An 18,536-nucleotide genomic window follows, 5' to 3' on the forward strand; every position below is an offset into this window, starting at 1 on the left:
AGTTATCGACACTATGGATGCCGACTCGTTTATTATGGCCCTCCGCCGTTTAATCCCGAAGGTGATCTACTCCGATAATGGGACTAATCTGATGGCCGGAAAGAAGGAGCTCGCGCAAGGAATTGCGAATTTAAATTCTGCACGAGTCACGGAAGAGGTCATCAACCGAGGCATCGACTGGCGCAAGTCATCATCTTCTGGATACCACTTTGGTAGTGTGTAGAAACGAATTATCGGGTCAAGGAAGGCCGCAATGCGCGCTATTCTCCACTCTAGATCTGTCCCTGACGAGGTGCTTCGTATGGTATTTGCGGAAGTTGCATCAATGTTAAACAGTCAGCCTCTCACTCATGTACACACCGACCCAGCAAAGCCTGAGCCTTTGACGCCAAACCACTTTATACTCGGTGGCGCCCATCCCCACCGCGTACCGCGTTCGACGGTCTGAGAAGAAGAAGATGGAAGCAATCTCAGTTCATTCTCAATCAATGTTGGCGTCGCTGGATGCAGGAATATGTCCCGAGTCTAATAGGGAGAGAAAAATGGGATCAGTCTGCCCGTCCTCTTCAAATTGGTGACCAAGTTCTCATTATGGACGAGAATGCTAAGCGTGGGGAATGGCTTACAGGGACGGTCACTATCGTTCATCCCAGTAGTGATGGAGTAGTTCGGAGAGTCACTGTCAAAACCCCTCGCTCTATAGTAACCCGTCCTGTTGTTAAACTCTGTTCTATTGCAGCTGGCCAGCAGAATTACATCGTCACCGGCCGCCGGACTGCGGCGCACCAGCGCCATATGGATTGATTTTTAGTGGCGCTGGCAACGCTGAGGAGAAGGGAGTAGAAAAAGAGGGGAGAGAGAGCGTGATAGGCAAGAAGAAGACACCGAACGCTAGACAAGTTTTTGATTTTGCCCTTCTCTGAACTGTAAACGAGAGTGAATTATAATAAAAGGAGCCGCTCCCGTCATCAATACACCGCTTTTTATTCCCACGGACCTGATCCGTGACACTACCGCCTAACCGTCGTACCCATGAAAGTCGGTAGGGTTCACCCAGACGACCGAGATCAAGTTGCATTGGTAACCACCTCTCCATACTAGTACAGTCAATCTGACAAAAAAAGCATCAAATTTGAAACTACGTGTTAATTTCGATTTTCTCATATAAAAAAGATCATTTTAGGAGAATCTGCAGTTCAAAGCTCCCGAGAAATTTGGTAAGGAAGATATTTAAATTTATAAAAAACGATAGGATGAAAAATCAAATTTTCATTTGATTTATTGTGGAAATATTTCTAGTTTTTTATGAAAACCAATAAATGAGCTTTGTTAAAAAAAACTAATTTCCTACATTATAAAGTTTGTTTTAACTTATTATAACCTGTAATTAATTACAATATCATTCATAGTATGTTTGATTGCATCACTCCTATAAGCAGAGTGATAGAGACTATGGTGAAACTACCCCGTTGGAATTTTCCATAAGGCTTCGTCACACCACACGGGGAAACTCAGTATTTTCTTACTCTGTGTAAAACCCGAGAAAGAAAAAATTAATGGATCATACTTTAAAATGTGTTTAAAAATTAACTTTTTGCTAAATGGTGTCTTTATTTAAAAAAAATTATTTTAAAAATACGGGGTTAAAGAAAATTGCAAGATTAACTTAAGTTCCAATTTTTGTTTAATTTCAATGTAATGTAGTATTTTAAAAAAATTAAAATCTATTGAAAAATCGGTGAGCCGTCGAAAATTTCTTTGTGCGTTTTAACATGAAGCTTATGGGGAAACGAAAAGTTTTAAAATCTCTCCCATATGTAACATAAACGACCTAAAAATACAATCTTAGAATCCTTTAATTCATTGTTTCTTCTACTTCAAGTTTATATTTGTTTTTTGAAGGCGGGACCGATTTTTCTGTAAGTTATTCATGTTTTTTAGACCCCCCCCCCCCCTCCAATCGTCAATTTTAGTTTTATGACACAAGCCTGACATTGCTTGCTACATGTTCTGGATGTCTTTGCTCTTCATGAAGTGTCCCCATTTATTATGAATTTCCTTCCTTGTCAAAGTGGGATTTCCCCCCACCGACAAAGCGGACATAACAAACTTATGGAGCTCTGGGTTTTTCAAAGATTTCTGAAATAAAGAGTAATAGATTAGTCTTTATTGGTATTATCGGTAATAATTGAAATCACTCTTTTCGGCGATAAAGCTTGATGTGGTTCTCGGATATGGCATGGTTGGCGTGTGCCTTACAAAACTTCTCCGGTGCAATTTGAAATTTGCCAAGAACAGGGATGCATACAGCGCGAAATCCAAACTTGCAATTGGCGGCGTACACACATTGATTTGGCCCCAAACCAGTTGCTCTTGTTTTGTGTTGCCCATAGTGGGAACACGTGATAAACACAAACTTAAATTTCCACTTAGGGTCTAACTGATTCTTAACTTTAGCGTTGTAAGCTTCAATACTTACAGTGTCATTAATTTTTAAAGGGAAATTATTCTCTTTTGCAAGAGCGTCAGCAAATTCCAATACATCATCGTAACTGTCAAAATTCTTACCAACAACTAAACTGTCTAACAAAGACATTGTCAAAACAGGAACTTAACAAACTAAGACTAATTATAAGTAGTAAAACAAGAACAAGAAGAGAAACTTAGAGCTAACACAAACTTAATACAAAGTAAAAAACAAACAAAGTAAGAAACAAACAAAAGAAAGAACAATAACTACAAAAACTTACAACTTAAACAAAAACTAAAAGTAAAACTGGTAATCCAACTTAAACTGGTAATACACAAACTTAAAGTAAAGGAAAAGTCAAACGATGAAAAGTAAAATTCAAAGAAAATTCAAATTCAAACTTGGAGGTGAAATTTGGTGGTCAGTCAGCAGTGCAGTGTCATGTCAATCTGGCGCGAAAAATTAATTAAGTCTAAACAGTAAGCCTATTTTCATTGAGTAATTCACGAGATAGCCGCGGGATGAATTCATTAGCTCGTTTTCATAATTTCGCGGTAACTTTTAATATCAAGCGCCCCTAGCGGCGTAACAGTATGAATAACTGACTCAGTATTTTTATTATTAATTGAATGAAGTAATAAATTACAAAACACTTTGTATTTGAACATTAAAGCAAGCCAAAAAATATTTATATACAGCATGCAAAACAAGGAATATGAAAATATTTAAAATTACACATTATGAATGGTGCATGGTGGTTACAGTCAGCCGTCACAGCGCCCCTAGCGGCCTGACGGTTGGTACACGTACACCCAGCCGTCAGAAAGGGGGAGGGTAAGCGTCAACTGTAGACTGTGTAGAGAGGCCCAACCGTCAGTCGTCACAGCGCCCCTAGCGGCCTGGAAAGGAGGTACACCCAGCCGTCAGAAAGGGGGAGGGTTGCTCCAGCCGTCAGGAAGGGGGTAGCTTCGCTCCAGCCGTCAGAAAGAGGGAGGGTACCCCAGCCGTCAGCCGTCAGAGCGCCCCTAGCGGCCTGACGGTGCAATAGTGCAAAACCTCATTCAAGCTCCGTCAGCCTGACGGTGCAATAGCGCAAAACCTCATTCGAGCACCGTCAGCCCGACGGTGCAATAGACCTGACCGAAAATCTTGCTGTTGTCATTGAAGATACGACAGTTACATCACCTTCTATGGAAGCAAGTTCTACTAATTTCGAGTCTAATTTTTTGACTTTTCAGTCACTAGTATATTTATCAAAAGTACTAAAGAATTGGATGTGGTCTTTTGATCAAATCAAACAAATGATTTTTTGCATTTCGATGGATCAACTACCAAATGGAAATTTTAATGTAAAAAGTGTACGGTTTCAAAACAAACAAGAAGTAATGTATTATGTCAACGGAAAGAACATTCCATCAAGCACTACTGCTTTGTCAAACCATTTCACAACGATTGAAGATATAACGCAATTGATAAAGGATTTCAACGATCGATTCAGCAAATGTAAAAAAAAAAAAAAAAAAAAAAAAAAATTGGCAAAACTTGCATAGGTACCTCTGTATTTATGAAACATTGTATGCAAGGAAATGATTCGTGTAAATACATACCCATTTGTAACTACACTAGTAATACGAAAGAGAATAAAATTCAAAGTAACTAAGAATAAAACGTACCATGTCATTACATAATTTTTTTTACACAACCAAACAATAAAATGTAAGAATGTGAGGACACTTAGAAAGATAGGACACTTAGATAAGACTTAGAGGTTTGACAGTTGGATACTTCTACCTTTTTATTATTGTTCACTTCTTGTAGAAAAGTAAGCTGTGATTGGCCAATGAGTTTTTCATAGAACCTTCCTGATTGGCTGGCTTCACGTAGTAGCTGACACACTCACTAGAGGCGCTCATTCCAGTTTCCAAATCGGCTTACGTTTACCCTGAAACCGGGATAGGGAAGCCAACACAGCCGTGAACCGACCAGGCATCTATGGCTCTGCTCTGCTTGCACGAATGAATATTCGATTTTTTAAATCGCGCAACATTGTTGTTAGGGCTCCATGTTCCCAATATATGTTCTGCTGTCAGTGCTGCTACTATGTCGGATTTGTCCGTTTTTGCAGGATTTTCGAAGTGCTTGCATGACATTGGCACGCAAGATTTTGCAGGATTTTCGAATTTTTTGTCGGATTTCTGGTAATTTTTGGGGATTTTTTGAATATCTGGTGATAATTGTATTAATCAATTGAAATTTGCAGTAGACAACAATTGAGACCACTGTGGCGCTGTTGTCTGGTCAACCAACAAGCTTCAAGCGCATCCATCGAAGTTCCAGAAAGGATGGTTAAACGCCTTAAAAGTCAAAGCCAGTGCCACCATTAACTAATGGTAGCGTTGGAAACTCGAGATTTTAATTTAAAACTTTCATCACCGTCTCCCGTCGTTAGCTTTTAACTGTCGGTCAACAGTATCAAAATAATGTTTTACTGTCATCTGTCTGACAAGAAAAGACTTCAAATATACTAGGATAACTAGGAAATTATGTCGGATCGTGTCGGATTTATGCGGGTTATTTTTTTTGCAAGATTTTGCGGGATCTTGAAGAAAATCGTGCAAGATAAAGTGCAGGATTTTTAAAAAAAACGGATTTTCGGGACTTTTTAGGCAACCCTGCACGACTTTGCTATTTCAGAAGTGGCAGCACTGTCTGCTGTTCTCCGTCCGTCAGCTAGGCCTATAAAATTTTGGTTTGGGAATTTTCAGGAACAAGTGTAACTTCGGAGCTAGCCATTATGTCTCATTATCTGCGCGTAAAAAATCCCATTCGAACTTTTTAAAACCTGCTTTTCGGTTTCATCCTTACAAATTTTATTCCAGGTTATAAATAAATCATACTCAAATATTCTTGGGGAAAATGGAATGCAACGTACTTTTATCAACAATAACAAAGTACATCTTGTAAGAAATAACTTAATTCCAACAAGATTATATAGCACTTCAAATAGTGTAAACCTTGAGGTGAATATTATTTTAACTATGTATGTTGCTATAAATTAACACATTTTTGTCAGAATCACAGTGAGAAAAAAGATATTCTATATGGAAGTGTAGAGGTTGAGATACGCAGCGGGGAACCAGCAGTGCTGCTAAGCTATGAATGGTTTGCCACTTATGCTGCAAAGCAATTGGGAATAACAATAGGCAAATGGTAAAACTCTGATTTTCTAGTTTTCTCTTCTGTGTTGTTCATTTTCTTTTCTATGCTAATTTTTCTCATTTAAAGTTGGGCTCCTCAAAAACCACATCACCATAGACTGACTCTTCTGAAGTCAGTCCATATTTACAAAAAACATAGAGTTCAATATGAAGTTCGAACATATTTTCGTCACATGATTTATGAAAGACTAACAGAATCAACTCTGAAAACTTTTTTGGAGTATATCCAACGAAATGTTCCAGAAGGTGTTTCTCTCAAGGTTTCAAAGGTATTAACGTTATCTTGATATTTATTATTATTTTTTTTACCATTTCATTTTTCTGTAGAAATCATTTATGGATTTGCCAGCGCAATTGACTGATCACGTTCCATCAGTAACTTTGAAATAAACTTCGTAGGTTCGTTGTAAAAATTTAAAGAATTGAATAAACACATAAACGACATGTGTAATGATAAAAAAATTGGGATATTAATCTATACACTCACAGACAATTAAAGAATGCTGGTTTCAAAAAATTCTACCATTGAAGAAGATAGTAAATTAACCTGGTGCAAATGCAAACTTCCCTTAAATCAAGTGCAATAACAGGGGACAAGAATTAGACTCAATGTCAAGGAGCTGATGGATTACATATAATACAATAGAAACGGTGAAAGTCCAAGCTATCAGATTACATGTAACATTAGATAAGTAACATAGGTAAGCAATAAAACATATCCAACGGCGAAGGGTTAAACGTTGCTGAAAGAAGACAAGAATAGTTCGTTGTTTCCGCACGGAAACTTCCTGCCTAGGATCTTGAACTTCTGATGTTGATGGAAAACGCAACTCTTGGCAGAAAGGTTATACAACATGACGTACATATAATTCATGTATATTACTGTTTCCCAACGCAAACCCGTGTGGACTAGTACCACGAAACTGACAACAGGAAAAAGTAAAGCTCATCAACAGAAGGATGATGAATGCGCAAACTCAAAACAAGAAACGTCGCCAAATTGCTTAAGGTGAATTTGTCGTCGAGTCTGTGATGCTGTTATTACTAGAACCGGCAGTGGCCCAAACTAAATTGGAAAACAAAATTAAAAACAAGTAAATCGAAAAAAGTAAAAAAAGGTGAAAAAACATAAAATTACAAAATAAACACGCTAAACTGAAATACTTAGGAACTAAAAACCCCAAATTCATTGAAAATCGAACAGTCCTTCAATTTTGAAACAACTGAGTAATAGTTTAGTATGACAATACACGAGGGGAGAATCAAGGTAAAGAAAACAAATTAGTCAGCAATCAACAAACACAAAATGAACTAGTACATTCAGATTACGCTAGCGTAATGAGAATCTGTTGTAATACGTTGACGGTCAATGTCGCAACGACTACTACAATAAACACATCACTCATCCAACAAAACCAGATATTTGATAGTTCTACGGATGCACATCTAAAAACTTGACAACCATTTAAAAACTTGTCTAGCCAACATACCCTTATTTATTAAAGGTTGAAAAAATGACAATAATGGAGGCATCTAGTCTAGTTATCTAGTCTTCAAATTCTACTTAATTAAATGTCTTGAAAAGCAAGAACATAGTAGATTGATATAACTTTGTCAGCTTTCACTTTAACTAAGGTGGAACTTTTAAGGAAAGTAAAAGGAATGATCCATATAAGTGTCTCAATGAGTTTTACATGAAGTTGACTAAAGACAAAGAAATGTTATAAATGACAAGAGTCCATCAGCAGCCAAAAGAATGTTGGAAGTAAATTAATTAGATCACCGCTTTCAATTTTAATACAAATTTTCTATGAAATTTTTCCCATAACACCAAAACTGTTTTCAACACTAATTTTAAATTCAAACTAATACATACCTATTATGATGATTAGGATTATCAGTCCAATTACACCCATTACAATCATCATCTAAAGAGAAAGAACAGTATTACACATTTCCATAGCTAATTTATTTTTAATTTAATGTTAGTTTTATCAATCTCACACAAAATCTAGGATTACTCACAATTTATTCCATTATATTCCATTTTAATATTTGATTATGCTATTTCCTTCAATATTATTTCAAGTTTATTCTTACCTTCAAATTCTTCCACCAAAACTTCCTTTTCAATTTTCCAGCTTGTTGTTCAAACTGTGAAGCTCCTTGTTGCAAAGCATCTAATAGAAATGTAAAATTGATAAAACTATATTATATTTATAAAATACTTAATTTTAAACATAGACAACACAAGCAGATCAATCAATGTATAGAAGACACCACAAAAATAGATACCAGATCTGTTCAGCACTAATACTAATTATATTAAATTTAAAATGCACACAAACAATCTGCAACAATTTTAAGTTAAAATTGCTATCACTGATGTTAAACACCTATGTTACCTGCTCTGTCATCTAGCTCTGAAAGTTTTTGGTCTCTCTCCAACACTTTCTCAACATTGACTCGCATGATTCCAACAACCTATCCATAAAAAACATCATCAATAGGTTTTTTAAAACAAAGTATTTAGATAATGACCTCATCCACTTGTGCTTGAGTTTGTTGGAGTCTTTTTTGGGCAGCCATTTGTTGAGGATTCCTTGCTCCACCAACAACTGGAGCTTGACCATCAGCTCCAACTTCTGATCCAGGTGCAGCAGACCTTTAATGCAATTAAACAAGACATTTTACAGCTACAAAATTTTCAGTAATTAAGATTCAATAGCTGGACAATTTAGAATCTAGAATAACTAAAATAGTCGTGGTTAGTTTGTCAATGTCCCAATTGTGGACATTTTCTGACAGAACCCGCCCATCGACACCGATAGCACTCGATTTATGATGTAGGCTTTACAATAAAGTTACAATTATCTCAAAACGGAAAAAGAAACAGAAGCTGTTCAGTCTGAAATGAGAAGTACAAAATAATTATAACTCTTTCTTACATTTTGATTTCGATTAGGATTGAAAGTTTGACAGTACAATGGAGGAGCCTCTAACGTCTAACATTTAGCAGTATGGACGCTTTTTGACGTCATTCTGGGCATAGCCTACTAGATATAGCAGCGTGTCTCTCTCTTTCTAAAAAAGATTTCTGTCCCACTAACGCCCCTGACTGAGAATGGCTTTTCTGTACCAACTTCAGCGACACCTGTGATGGTTATTAGAACTTCGATCCATGGCCGGCTGCGAATGAACTCGTTCGACGATTCCTAAAATCCTAATCCTATTAGACATTCTTTTTCACATTAAAATTTTTTCAATTAATTTCAAGCTCTTAATTATTTTTCTGAATGCAAAGAAATTAAATCTCTGCAGCAATCCCAATAAAATGTGTTAACTCAATTTCGTATGTATAAATGTCCGACTGATTATAAGCAAGAATCGCGGATTAATCACGAAATTGTCAATTTCATTCTAAATATTCCACAAGGAAAGCTGTTTAGTCATATAAATTATAAATATTACGCTTTTTCCGTATAGGCTAAACCGTTTATTATTAGTGAATGTCACTGCCAAGTGCCAAGTAACCATAAATTACCCCCATGGTCGATAACAAATCTTCACACAAGATGTCTCTACATCACACCAAACGTCTGAACTTGGGGATTCTGCTTGAAAACCGTCAAGTGGAAAATCGGTCGAATTCGGAGGAATCCGGATTGCGGATTCTAGGCTTGACTCGCCCGATTGGCCGAGTTGATAGTTTCATTATTAGAACTAGGGGTATACAAAATTTCATCGTTTCAGGATTTCATTGTTTGGTTTTTCTATATGATTATTAATTGGCTTAGTTAAATGTACCAGTATTTTATGCTAAGGTTCTTCATGTTCTTTTTTAATAAGAAGTTACAGTTTGAGCTTATACTGTTTCGGAATTTTCTGTTTTGTTAGTGTGTTTTTCGTAACATTTGAATGCTCCAAATTGTTCTATTGTTATGAACATTCTATCAAAAGAATTCTGAAAGTTCAGTTATGCACAGTCTGAAATGGGTTAGAAAACAGTCGTAACCTTGCATCATTAAGTCAAAATTCATTTCACAGTCTGAGTATTTGGTAAGAAATGGATGTTGGACTTAGAGTGGTTCGAGGCCCAGATTGGAAATGGGTAAGTCAATAACAACACAAGTTAAATGTTTACATTAGGCATTAACTCTTTCTCCAGCCCCTTTATTAAACCACAATGATAATAAACATGATAGTAGTATATTCAGTAAGTGAACAGTAAGAGACTTTATTGTATACAACCAGCAGTTGAAGCCTGACTGTGGTAATAGAGTTGTATACCCACTTTTCAAGATTTCCGACACACCATTTATCTGTTAAAATCTTGAATTTAAGCAATTTTTATTTATGCCCATAGTTCAAAATTATTTTAAAAGATCTTTTGGTTGAACAATGTTAAGTAAATTGTTTAAGTACAATATACCTACACAATAAGGTTCAATGGACTGGAATTTGTGTACTAAAATTGACATTATTTTCTTATACATTGATTAATTTTGAAATCAAACGTGTTAGACCTATTTTTATCTTCCGTGTATTGTAAAACAACGCTTTTTCGTAAACCTAAATAATAATTGATCAAAATCAAAATGTAAATTTTCATATATTTGTACAGGGCAATCAAGATGGTGGTGATGGAAATATTGGAACTGTTGTAGAAATTGGTAAACTTGGAAGCCCATCAAGTCCTGATAAAACAGTAGTTGTTCAGTGGGATGCTGGAGCTAGGACAAATTATCGTGTTGGTTATCAAGGAGCTTATGACTTAAGGGTAGGTTAAACCAACTATTCATTTATTATCTGAAATTTGTTTATTTTCAATCATAAAATCTATTGGAATTTAGGTATGTGATAATGCCACTGTTGGTGTGAAGTTTCAAAACATTGTATGTGATGGATGCAAGTGCCAAGGAATCTCAGGAATGAGATGGAAGTGCCAATTGTGCAAAGATTTTGACTTGTGCACATCTTGTTTTATGGAAGATAAACATGATCTGGCTCACCCATTCTCACGCTACGAAAATTCATCTTCTTTTGGGTAATTTGAGTTCTGGATTCGTTCATTCTTTGCATTATCAAAATTTTTGAACTTCCAGTGTTGCATTGGAAAAACGACAAAATATGTCTAAAGTTCAGGTCAAAGGTATATTCGTAGGGGCCAAAGTCGTCCGAGGTCCTGATTGGGATTGGGGAAATCAGGTAAAAATATTTGTCAATGTGTAGGCTATTATCAATTCAATCAAAGCAGATCTTGTAATAATTCATTGATTGAATGCATTCGTAATGCCTTTTTGCCAGTAATGAACTATGATCATTTGGCTTTTTGCTGCCATTGTTCATGAAACACATGTTGTTTGTTAACCTAGGATGGCGGGGAAGGGAAAATTGGAAGAGTCGTCGATGTTCGCGGTTGGGATAATGAATCTGGTCGCAGTGTTGCCAACGTAGCTTGGGCTTCCTCCGGCTCAACGAATGTTTATCGTCTCGGACACAAGGGTAAAGTGGATCTCAAGTTGGTCCATGCTGCAGTTGGTGGATTTTACTATCGGGAAGCCCTTCCGGTTTTGGGGTTATCCAGCGATTCCGCGAGTAGAACTCCGCGGGGTCCTGGCTCACCTGGTGGTGTCCCTGCGTTCAGCGTAGGTGACAAAGTCAAAGTCACCGTTGACGCCGATCGACTTCGAGAAATGCAAGAAGGTCACGGAGGATGGAACCCGCGCATGGCAGAGGTAAGTTGAATTCACCTTTTGGAAAATGAATGATTGTCTCAAGCAGTTGGATGGCAAATTGGCAATAACTCTTTGATGCCAACAGTGTATAGGACACGTCGGAACGGTTCATCGTGTCACTGAACGAGGAGATATTCGAGTTCAATTCGATGGCAGCAATCAACGTTGGACTTTCCATCCGCGAGCCATTTATCGTTTATCTGCTTTTTCCGTTGGCGATGCAGTAAGGTTGACGGATGACATAGCTCATGTGAAACTACTGCAGCGAGGCCATGGAGAGTGGGTGGATGTAATGCGGTCGGTAAGTGTACTTTGATAGACTTCGGACATCAATTGTAGTGACGTCGCCTTTTCTCCCTTCTACTTGTAGTTGATTGAATTTGTTTCAAGTTGTTGGGAAACCGAATCGAAACATGAAAGCGTTCGCCGGTTAGCTGTAAATGTCTGGTAGGAGGGGAAATGGCAGTCACTTCTAAAAATAGAATTTGAAAAAGAAAACTAGCGTCTGATTTATTGAAACAAATGAAATCTTTCCAGGCTCTGGGGAAAATCGGAAAGGTGACCAAAGTATATGACGACGGTGATCTAAGAGTTACAGTTGATGGGCAGACGTGGACACTGAATCCTTTGTGTCTCACTCCTTTACCCGGTTCGGCGACCGAACTGCACAACACCATGGCTGCAAGCATTCGACAGGAACATATAAGTTGGTCTTTCCAATCACCACTACTTTCCTTTTACATACCATTTATTTTTTTGTTTTCTTGTTCTTCTTCTTCAACTCAACGTTACAGATCCGCTGGCTTCGTTGCTCTCTCACCTGCTTGTAAGTGGCCCTAAGCAGCCGTTGCAGTTGTCCCCTCTCTCGCAGCCGTCACAACAACCAGGGACGTTTAGCGAAGGCACCGTGGCTGATCGGCTTGTAAGAGCGGCCGCTCAAGGCCAATTTAATATTTTCGAACAGCTCTTGCTACAGCATCCTGATAAAGCCGATGCCAAAAGCAGTGGGAAGACTTGCCTTCAGGTTGCGTCTCACCAGGGCCACACTGAACTCGTTGGATTGCTACTGTCCAAGATGGCATCGATGGAGATTGCTGACGATGACGGTGATACAGCATTACATTATGCTGCTTTTGGGTAATCGGATCATTTCATTTTCGTGTAGCCAAACGACTAAAACATTGATTTCTCCTTTGCCAAATGATTTCCTGACAGCAATCAGCCCGAGGTTATGGAATTGCTCATAAAAAAAGGCGCTGTTATTGACAGTACAAACCGTGGCCGATGTACTCCGTTGCATGTGGCCGTCAACAAGCAATTTCCCAGTTGTGTTCAAATGCTTCTCAAATACGGATGTGACGTCAATGTTCAAGTACGTATACCTTGATAATAATAAGCAGATGACTTGTGGGCGTCAAATTGGGATTCTTCTTTTGAACCTGCTCCAGGATTCGTACGGAGATACTGCTCTGCACGATGCCATAGGCAAGGAAAATGCTGACATTATCGAAGCTTTGGCTTCGGCATCAGCCGTTGACTTCACTCTGAGAAACAAGCGAGGTTTCAACGTTCTTCATCATGCAGCTCTCAAAGGCAATTACTTGTAAGTAGCGACTTGTATTTTAGTCCAAATGAGTCCGACATGCATAATTCATACAAACCTGGCGACACGTCCTCAGTGCTGCTGAGCGCATTCTAATGCGCAGTCGGCAACTTGTCGACGTGAAAAAGGATGATGGATTCGCCGCCCTTCACCTAGCTAGTTTAAATGGACATGTTCAGGTAGGTAGCTATTTTAGAGCACGTTTTTCTTTGAACCATTCATTATTTGTTTTGTTTTTGCTTTGTTTTTGCTTTTTTTTGTTTTTTTTTTGTTTTTTTTTAGATGGGAAAGCTATTATTGGATCTCGGGCAGTGCTCTGTGGATACTTTAAACAATAGAAGACAGACACCACTACTCTTAGCTGTGTCTCAAGGACATGCTTCTCTTGTCGAGCTTTTAGTGGAAGCCGGCGCGGATGTAACGGCTGCCGATGAAGACGGTGATACCGGAATCCACGTTGCCTGTCTCAAGTTGCATTCTCTTCAAGGAGAAGCCAGTCGCACCTTGTCACCCAACATTTTTAATGTAAGTTATTTTGTTTTTTTTTGTTTTTATCTTTCATCACTTAGGATAATTGTTCAATTGTCATTTCTCATCAAAGATCCAGCAGTCGTTACATTCGAACGGTCGAAATCCAAATCACACCCTAGCGCTTGCAATCGCCTGTTATTTGGTGCAACTTGGATGTAATCCGGAAGCCCGGAATCGCCGGAACAAAACGTGTGCCGACCTCATTGCCGACGTATCTGTTTGGGAAACTTTGGTAAGCCACGTTCATCACCGCCCATCCCTCTCTCCCCCGTTGGTTGTCGGGGAAGTGGCTACCGATTGCGATTCTATGGTTTGTCCGGTTGAGACAAAAGACAAGGCTGCCTCAACCGTTCAACCATCACCTCCGTCCAGCGGATTGGAATGCATTGTCTGTTACGAAAGTCCACCCACCGTTCGGTTTGAGCCTTGTGGGCATATCGTCACTTGTTTTGATTGTGCTCTACGGATGAAAAAATGTTTGAAATGTCACATTGTGATCGCTCTCAAATCAAATTCAGGTATATTAAGAATCTTTTTTCATTCTTTTTTTTCTCGTTTTATCTAATGATTCCAAATTATTTCTTTTCTCATAGACGGAACTCCAATATTATGTCCATCGTCTCAACCTAGTGAAGATAGGTTAAGATATTTGGAATCTCGTATTGCTGAGATAGAGGAAACTTACACTTGTTCCATTTGTATGGAACGCCGAAGAAATGTGGTAAGATAAACGGCATTTCATTCATTATTATCCATACTAATATTGAATTTATTGCAGGCATTCCTTTGTGGCCATGGAGCGTGTGACAGCTGCTCGCAAACTTTACGTACTTGTCATATGTGCCGTAAATTGATAGCTCGTAAAATTAATCTGTACTGAACAGAGAACAGGCAGGAATTGCAAAGTCGAAGTCAAATTATATCTAAATGGGTCAGCTACCACTTACTTGTATAAAGTAATAAGGCAATCTTTTACTCTAACCTTTCTCCGTTTCACATTTAAAAAAAAATACGTGGTAACTTGGCTTTACAAACTGCAAAAATGGGTCGTCGAAATCGCGCCTCCTGCACACTTATCAACGCACTTCATTGTGTCAATTTTAATATGTAGTCTTTGTTTTTCGTGTACTGTTTTCGGGTTGTATTTGAGAATTCGTTGTGCCTTAACCGTTCTACAACAGGCTGACAATTATTTCAGATCTGAAGCCACACGGTACTTAATTATTATTTTGTAAATTTAAATATGTTGTCAAACTATAAAGTGGCGTGATACAAAAATAGTATGGATGCATGATTTTGTTTGGTGTTTAGTACAATTCGTACCATCTTTGCTTGTTTGCTTAACTATATAAAATTGTCACAAAAATCAAACATTATTATTGCTGCCCTTCAATCAATAACAATACTATTGCATAGATACTGCATTATATAGAAGGTTCCCTGTTATGTATTAGTAGCGTCATTAACTCCGTCTCTATTTCGGGGTTATTTTGATTTATCCTACATAAATTTGCTATTTATCCCACACAAACGTACAGCTATTTCGAGTTTTTTTTTTTTTTTTTTTTTTTTTTATAGGACATGAGTTTTGTGTGGAGGGAATCTTCTTCCTTCCAATCGCAAAAGGTCGTCAAAATTGATGATATCTTGTTTAAAGAATAACAAGAGATGCATAAATATGCTCTTTAAGCAATAGAGTACCAGCTTAGAAAGTTCAGAAGGTGTATTGTCTTGATAAAGCTAAACTTTATGTTTCAAACTTTTGGAAGTTTCAGTCTCGTATTCAATTTCAAGCCTTGGTTTCCTTCTTATGTTTTCTTTAATGGAATCTGTTGATTGCGTTTTGTTAACTTGAATGTCTTCAACGTCGGATTCACCTTCCAGCTCAGCTTCTAAATCACTATCAGCTTCAACATATTCAATCTCTTCATTTTCACTCTCTTCTTCCAACTCTTTCTCAAGCTCTTCATCAAGTTCCTGGTAAATACCAATTTATGGATAATGATTGATGTAACAACTGACAATTTGTGAATTTGACTCCACATACCCCTTCTTCCTCTTCATTTTCATCATCTTCTCCATATTCCTCAGGCTCAACTTCTTCTTCTTCCTCTTCTTCCAAAGCTTTATTGAAAGCAACTTGAGGGAAGTTGTAGATATCACCATACTAAAAATGATTTCATTATAATAAGATGCTATTTTAATTAATATAAAATAATCATACAGTTCCACGCTTAAGACGTTCTAGTAGTTCCTTTTCAATAGCGGAATCTAAACGAGCAGCAACCAAAGCCTTTTCTTCTCGACGACGTTCACGTCTATCCTGTTTCCTCTGGATTGGAACTAATTTTTTCCTATAGCATAATACAACAGAGCATTTAGAAAATGAGGAACATATTGTGTGAATTCACTTACTGTCTTCGCAGCCTTAATTTCCTCATGCGTATTAAATATTGTGAGATTTTAAGCAGTCGCTGTTTGCATTTCTGTTTAAGAAAACCTGGCCAGTACACAAGGTATTCATTGATTTGACGAAGAGCTTTCTCCAAACTTTTTGACAGCTTCACTTTTTCCCACATATTTCGAGGAAATCCAGACCTTCAAATATAAACATTACATAAACATACTGCCTAATCAGGCAACAGTTTTCAATTGAATTTACCTTTCAACTGTTTTCATATAAAGAAAGCAGTTTCCATCTTCTTCCCTTACCGTAGCATACTGACTGTTGGCAAGTGGGCAGGATGAACGGTTGCACAGTCCAGTAAGATTATACTCATTTCTGCAGAACCTTTGAGTTTTAGTGCTATAAAAATATGATAGAATTAAAACCTATTGCCAGTAATATGTGCAAGAAATGCCCTACTTCACTTTATAAGAACAAAATGATTTGTTTATGATCGACCAAACAATCTAGAATAGAGATTTCAAAAATTAGTTGTAGGTCTCTGAAAACAGAAAAAGTGAATTGTAATTTACATCATCATTTTCCATCTTCTATGGCTATGTATTGCTTTGCAATTAAAAGTTTGTCTTTGCTCTGTTAAAAATGACTTTAGACATGTGCTTGCGCAGCTATGCAGACGGGCTCTGAGACTAACAGTCAAACAGAGATGTGAGGTCTGAACAGGGAAAAAGAGCCGCGAATACTGCTGCCCTCTGGGGTCGTATCCGTGATTGTTTTTTGTTGTTTTGCATAATAATATATAAATAATAAATTGATAAATTGTTTTTATTTATCAAATCGTTAACTGAAATTGACTTTTATAAAACCGATCGCTGTTCTTTTAATTTTATGATCAGAAAATATTGCAGTGTTTCAGAGTTTCAGTGCATAAAAACATTATTCAGCAGCTACAGCAACAGTGCTACCAGAGCCACTGGCTCTGGTCAGTCTGGTGCTACATCTAGTTCCTACTTACTATTTCTTATTGCTAGTAGTAGGGTAAATTAGACAGAGTTAGACTTGTTTACAAGTGTACAATAGTCAATTTCGTATTTATGTCATTATCGTGTAATGTTTCATCAATTTATTTTACTAAAACATACGGATCGCAGAATACTAGGAAAGAGCAGGGCTAGAACGGGCTAGAACGGGCTAGAAAAAACAAAAAATCGAAAAAATAGCCCAGTAGCAGACTCAGCCATCTGTTTGTTTCTGTCATAGCAGATGCTAGCCATAGCTATAAGAATCTGGTAGATCTGTTAAAGGTATTTTCGGGGCTGTAACCATAGGCAGTAGAATACTGGTTACCCAACTGCTATTTTAACTCCTTTCGATTTTTTCGCCGAAAAGCTGCAACAAATATCGCGTAACGATTGCGGAAAAAGGGGACAAATATCGATATAATTTCCCTCTTATTATAAGCGCTATCTAAGATGGCATTTTTACTTTTTTAAGAGTTAAGTGGTTATGAGCGGTTTTAGATTTAAAAAAAAAAAAAAAAAGTGAGTGACATCCGTTGCATTTAAAGATTGCCCGCTGCAGCCGACAGAGATGCGCGCGGGGTGTGGTCGGCAGAGGCGCTGCCTTGAAGCTGAGGGTGGTGAGAGGGGTCCTGGACGTTGCGGAGAGGCCATCAGCGACGTTCAGGCAGGCGACGTTCAGGCCAGGTTGGAATGTCCCGATGTGGGATGTTCGATTGTGGGAATAATCATGGAACATTGACTAATAGGACACGAATGTGGGCGGCCTGCCGGCCGCAGACGAATGTGGGCGAAAGTGGCCTGAAAGTCCCCGGCCACTGGCTTGAATGTCCAAATCCTTTCAGGCCAGTGGCGGCAGTAGGTAATTTTCAATTTCAAAGTTTTGAGTCTCTACATACCCTGTTTTAGCGTATTTAGATCAATATTTTTAGAAGTTGGGAAGGAATTTTTTTTTCTGTCAAGACAGTTTAAGCAAGTTTTAGCATTTAGGGAAGTTTTTCTTAACAAGTCCAACAAAAAAAAACAATTTTGAGCAGCAAATGCCAAAACAAGAGAAAATAGATAGAAAAAGGGAGACACAAAGAGATTTTGGTACGTAAATTTGATGAGGATCACGAAAATCAGTCAAGCAGATAAAGATTTACAATATTAGGTGATACAATTTATGTAACACCATTTCAAATTGAAATTCCCCCTCAAAACAAGTTAAATGAAAGTCCTCCCCAGGCACTGGCCTGAACGTCACTGGCCTGAACGTCGTAGATCCGTAAAGAGGGAAGTTGAACACAAAAAACGGAAAAAGGGGATTGGAGACTATTTCGTCTACCGCATTTTCCACTTTTGAAAAAATGCAACTCAACATGCGGACAAGGTTTAGGTGATACATCTAGCACAGTCACATCAGTCTCATATATAGTCATTGGTCATTGGAAGAAGGGCTTTTCGTTGTTCTTCTAGATCTGAAAAGAGGAACCAAGAGGAACGACATTGAGATGTATGAGGTTCTTTTTTCCTGCATTTTTCTCACTATTTTGTTCTTCATTTTAATT

The 18,536-nt window shown here is 37.9% G+C and overlaps 4 protein-coding genes across 5 annotated transcripts; 2 read left to right on the top strand and 2 right to left on the bottom strand.

Moving 5' to 3' along the window:
* The first annotated feature begins 5,140 nt into the window (after positions 1-5,140).
* Positions 5,141-6,132, top strand: LOC124321214 (28S ribosomal protein S10, mitochondrial-like). The gene is made up of 5 exons (XM_046784117.1): positions 5,141-5,282; positions 5,350-5,490; positions 5,544-5,680; positions 5,756-5,957; positions 6,016-6,132. The coding sequence occupies exons 1-5, from the start codon at positions 5,265-5,267 to the stop codon at positions 6,076-6,078; spliced, it is 561 nt and encodes a 186-aa protein (XP_046640073.1). The 5' UTR covers positions 5,141-5,264; the 3' UTR covers positions 6,079-6,132.
* Positions 6,116-8,796, bottom strand: LOC124321215 (synaptobrevin-1-like). 2 transcript variants are annotated; one of them, XM_046784118.1, is made up of 6 exons: positions 8,637-8,796; positions 8,230-8,353; positions 8,094-8,172; positions 7,789-7,868; positions 7,565-7,616; positions 6,116-6,754 (listed from the first exon to the last, which is right to left on the bottom strand). In XM_046784118.1, coding segments are annotated over exons 1-6 (399 nt in total). In that variant the 5' UTR covers positions 8,639-8,796; the 3' UTR covers positions 6,116-6,692. The 2 variants fall into 2 exon arrangements, with proteins under 2 accessions (XP_046640074.1, XP_046640075.1); XM_046784119.1 differs by lacking the exon at positions 6,116-6,754 and adding an exon at positions 6,953-7,392.
* A 536-nt stretch (positions 8,797-9,332) lies between these two features.
* Positions 9,333-14,890, top strand: LOC124320910 (E3 ubiquitin-protein ligase MIB2-like). Its single transcript, XM_046783814.1, has 15 exons — positions 9,333-9,799; positions 10,313-10,468; positions 10,542-10,735; positions 10,794-10,896; positions 11,064-11,426; positions 11,512-11,727; positions 11,964-12,132; positions 12,221-12,563; positions 12,642-12,798; positions 12,875-13,029; positions 13,106-13,208; positions 13,312-13,554; positions 13,631-14,078; positions 14,154-14,281; positions 14,339-14,890. Exons 1-15 carry the CDS (start codon positions 9,755-9,757, stop codon positions 14,438-14,440), a joined length of 2,925 nt encoding a protein of 974 aa, XP_046639770.1. The 5' UTR covers positions 9,333-9,754; the 3' UTR covers positions 14,441-14,890.
* A 378-nt stretch (positions 14,891-15,268) lies between these two features.
* LOC124320911 (protein MAK16 homolog) lies at positions 15,269-16,682 on the bottom strand. Its single transcript, XM_046783815.1, has 7 exons — positions 16,540-16,682; positions 16,427-16,473; positions 16,223-16,366; positions 15,976-16,158; positions 15,785-15,914; positions 15,608-15,727; positions 15,269-15,537 (listed from the first exon to the last, which is right to left on the bottom strand). The coding sequence occupies exons 1-7, from the start codon at positions 16,552-16,554 to the stop codon at positions 15,301-15,303; spliced, it is 876 nt and encodes a 291-aa protein (XP_046639771.1). The 5' UTR covers positions 16,555-16,682; the 3' UTR covers positions 15,269-15,300.
* Positions 16,683-18,536: the final 1,854 nt, after the last annotated feature.

Source organism: Daphnia pulicaria, chromosome 1 (assembly GCF_021234035.1).
Source record: "Daphnia pulicaria isolate SC F1-1A chromosome 1, SC_F0-13Bv2, whole genome shotgun sequence".
Taxonomy (NCBI): domain Eukaryota; kingdom Metazoa; phylum Arthropoda; class Branchiopoda; order Diplostraca; family Daphniidae; genus Daphnia; species Daphnia pulicaria.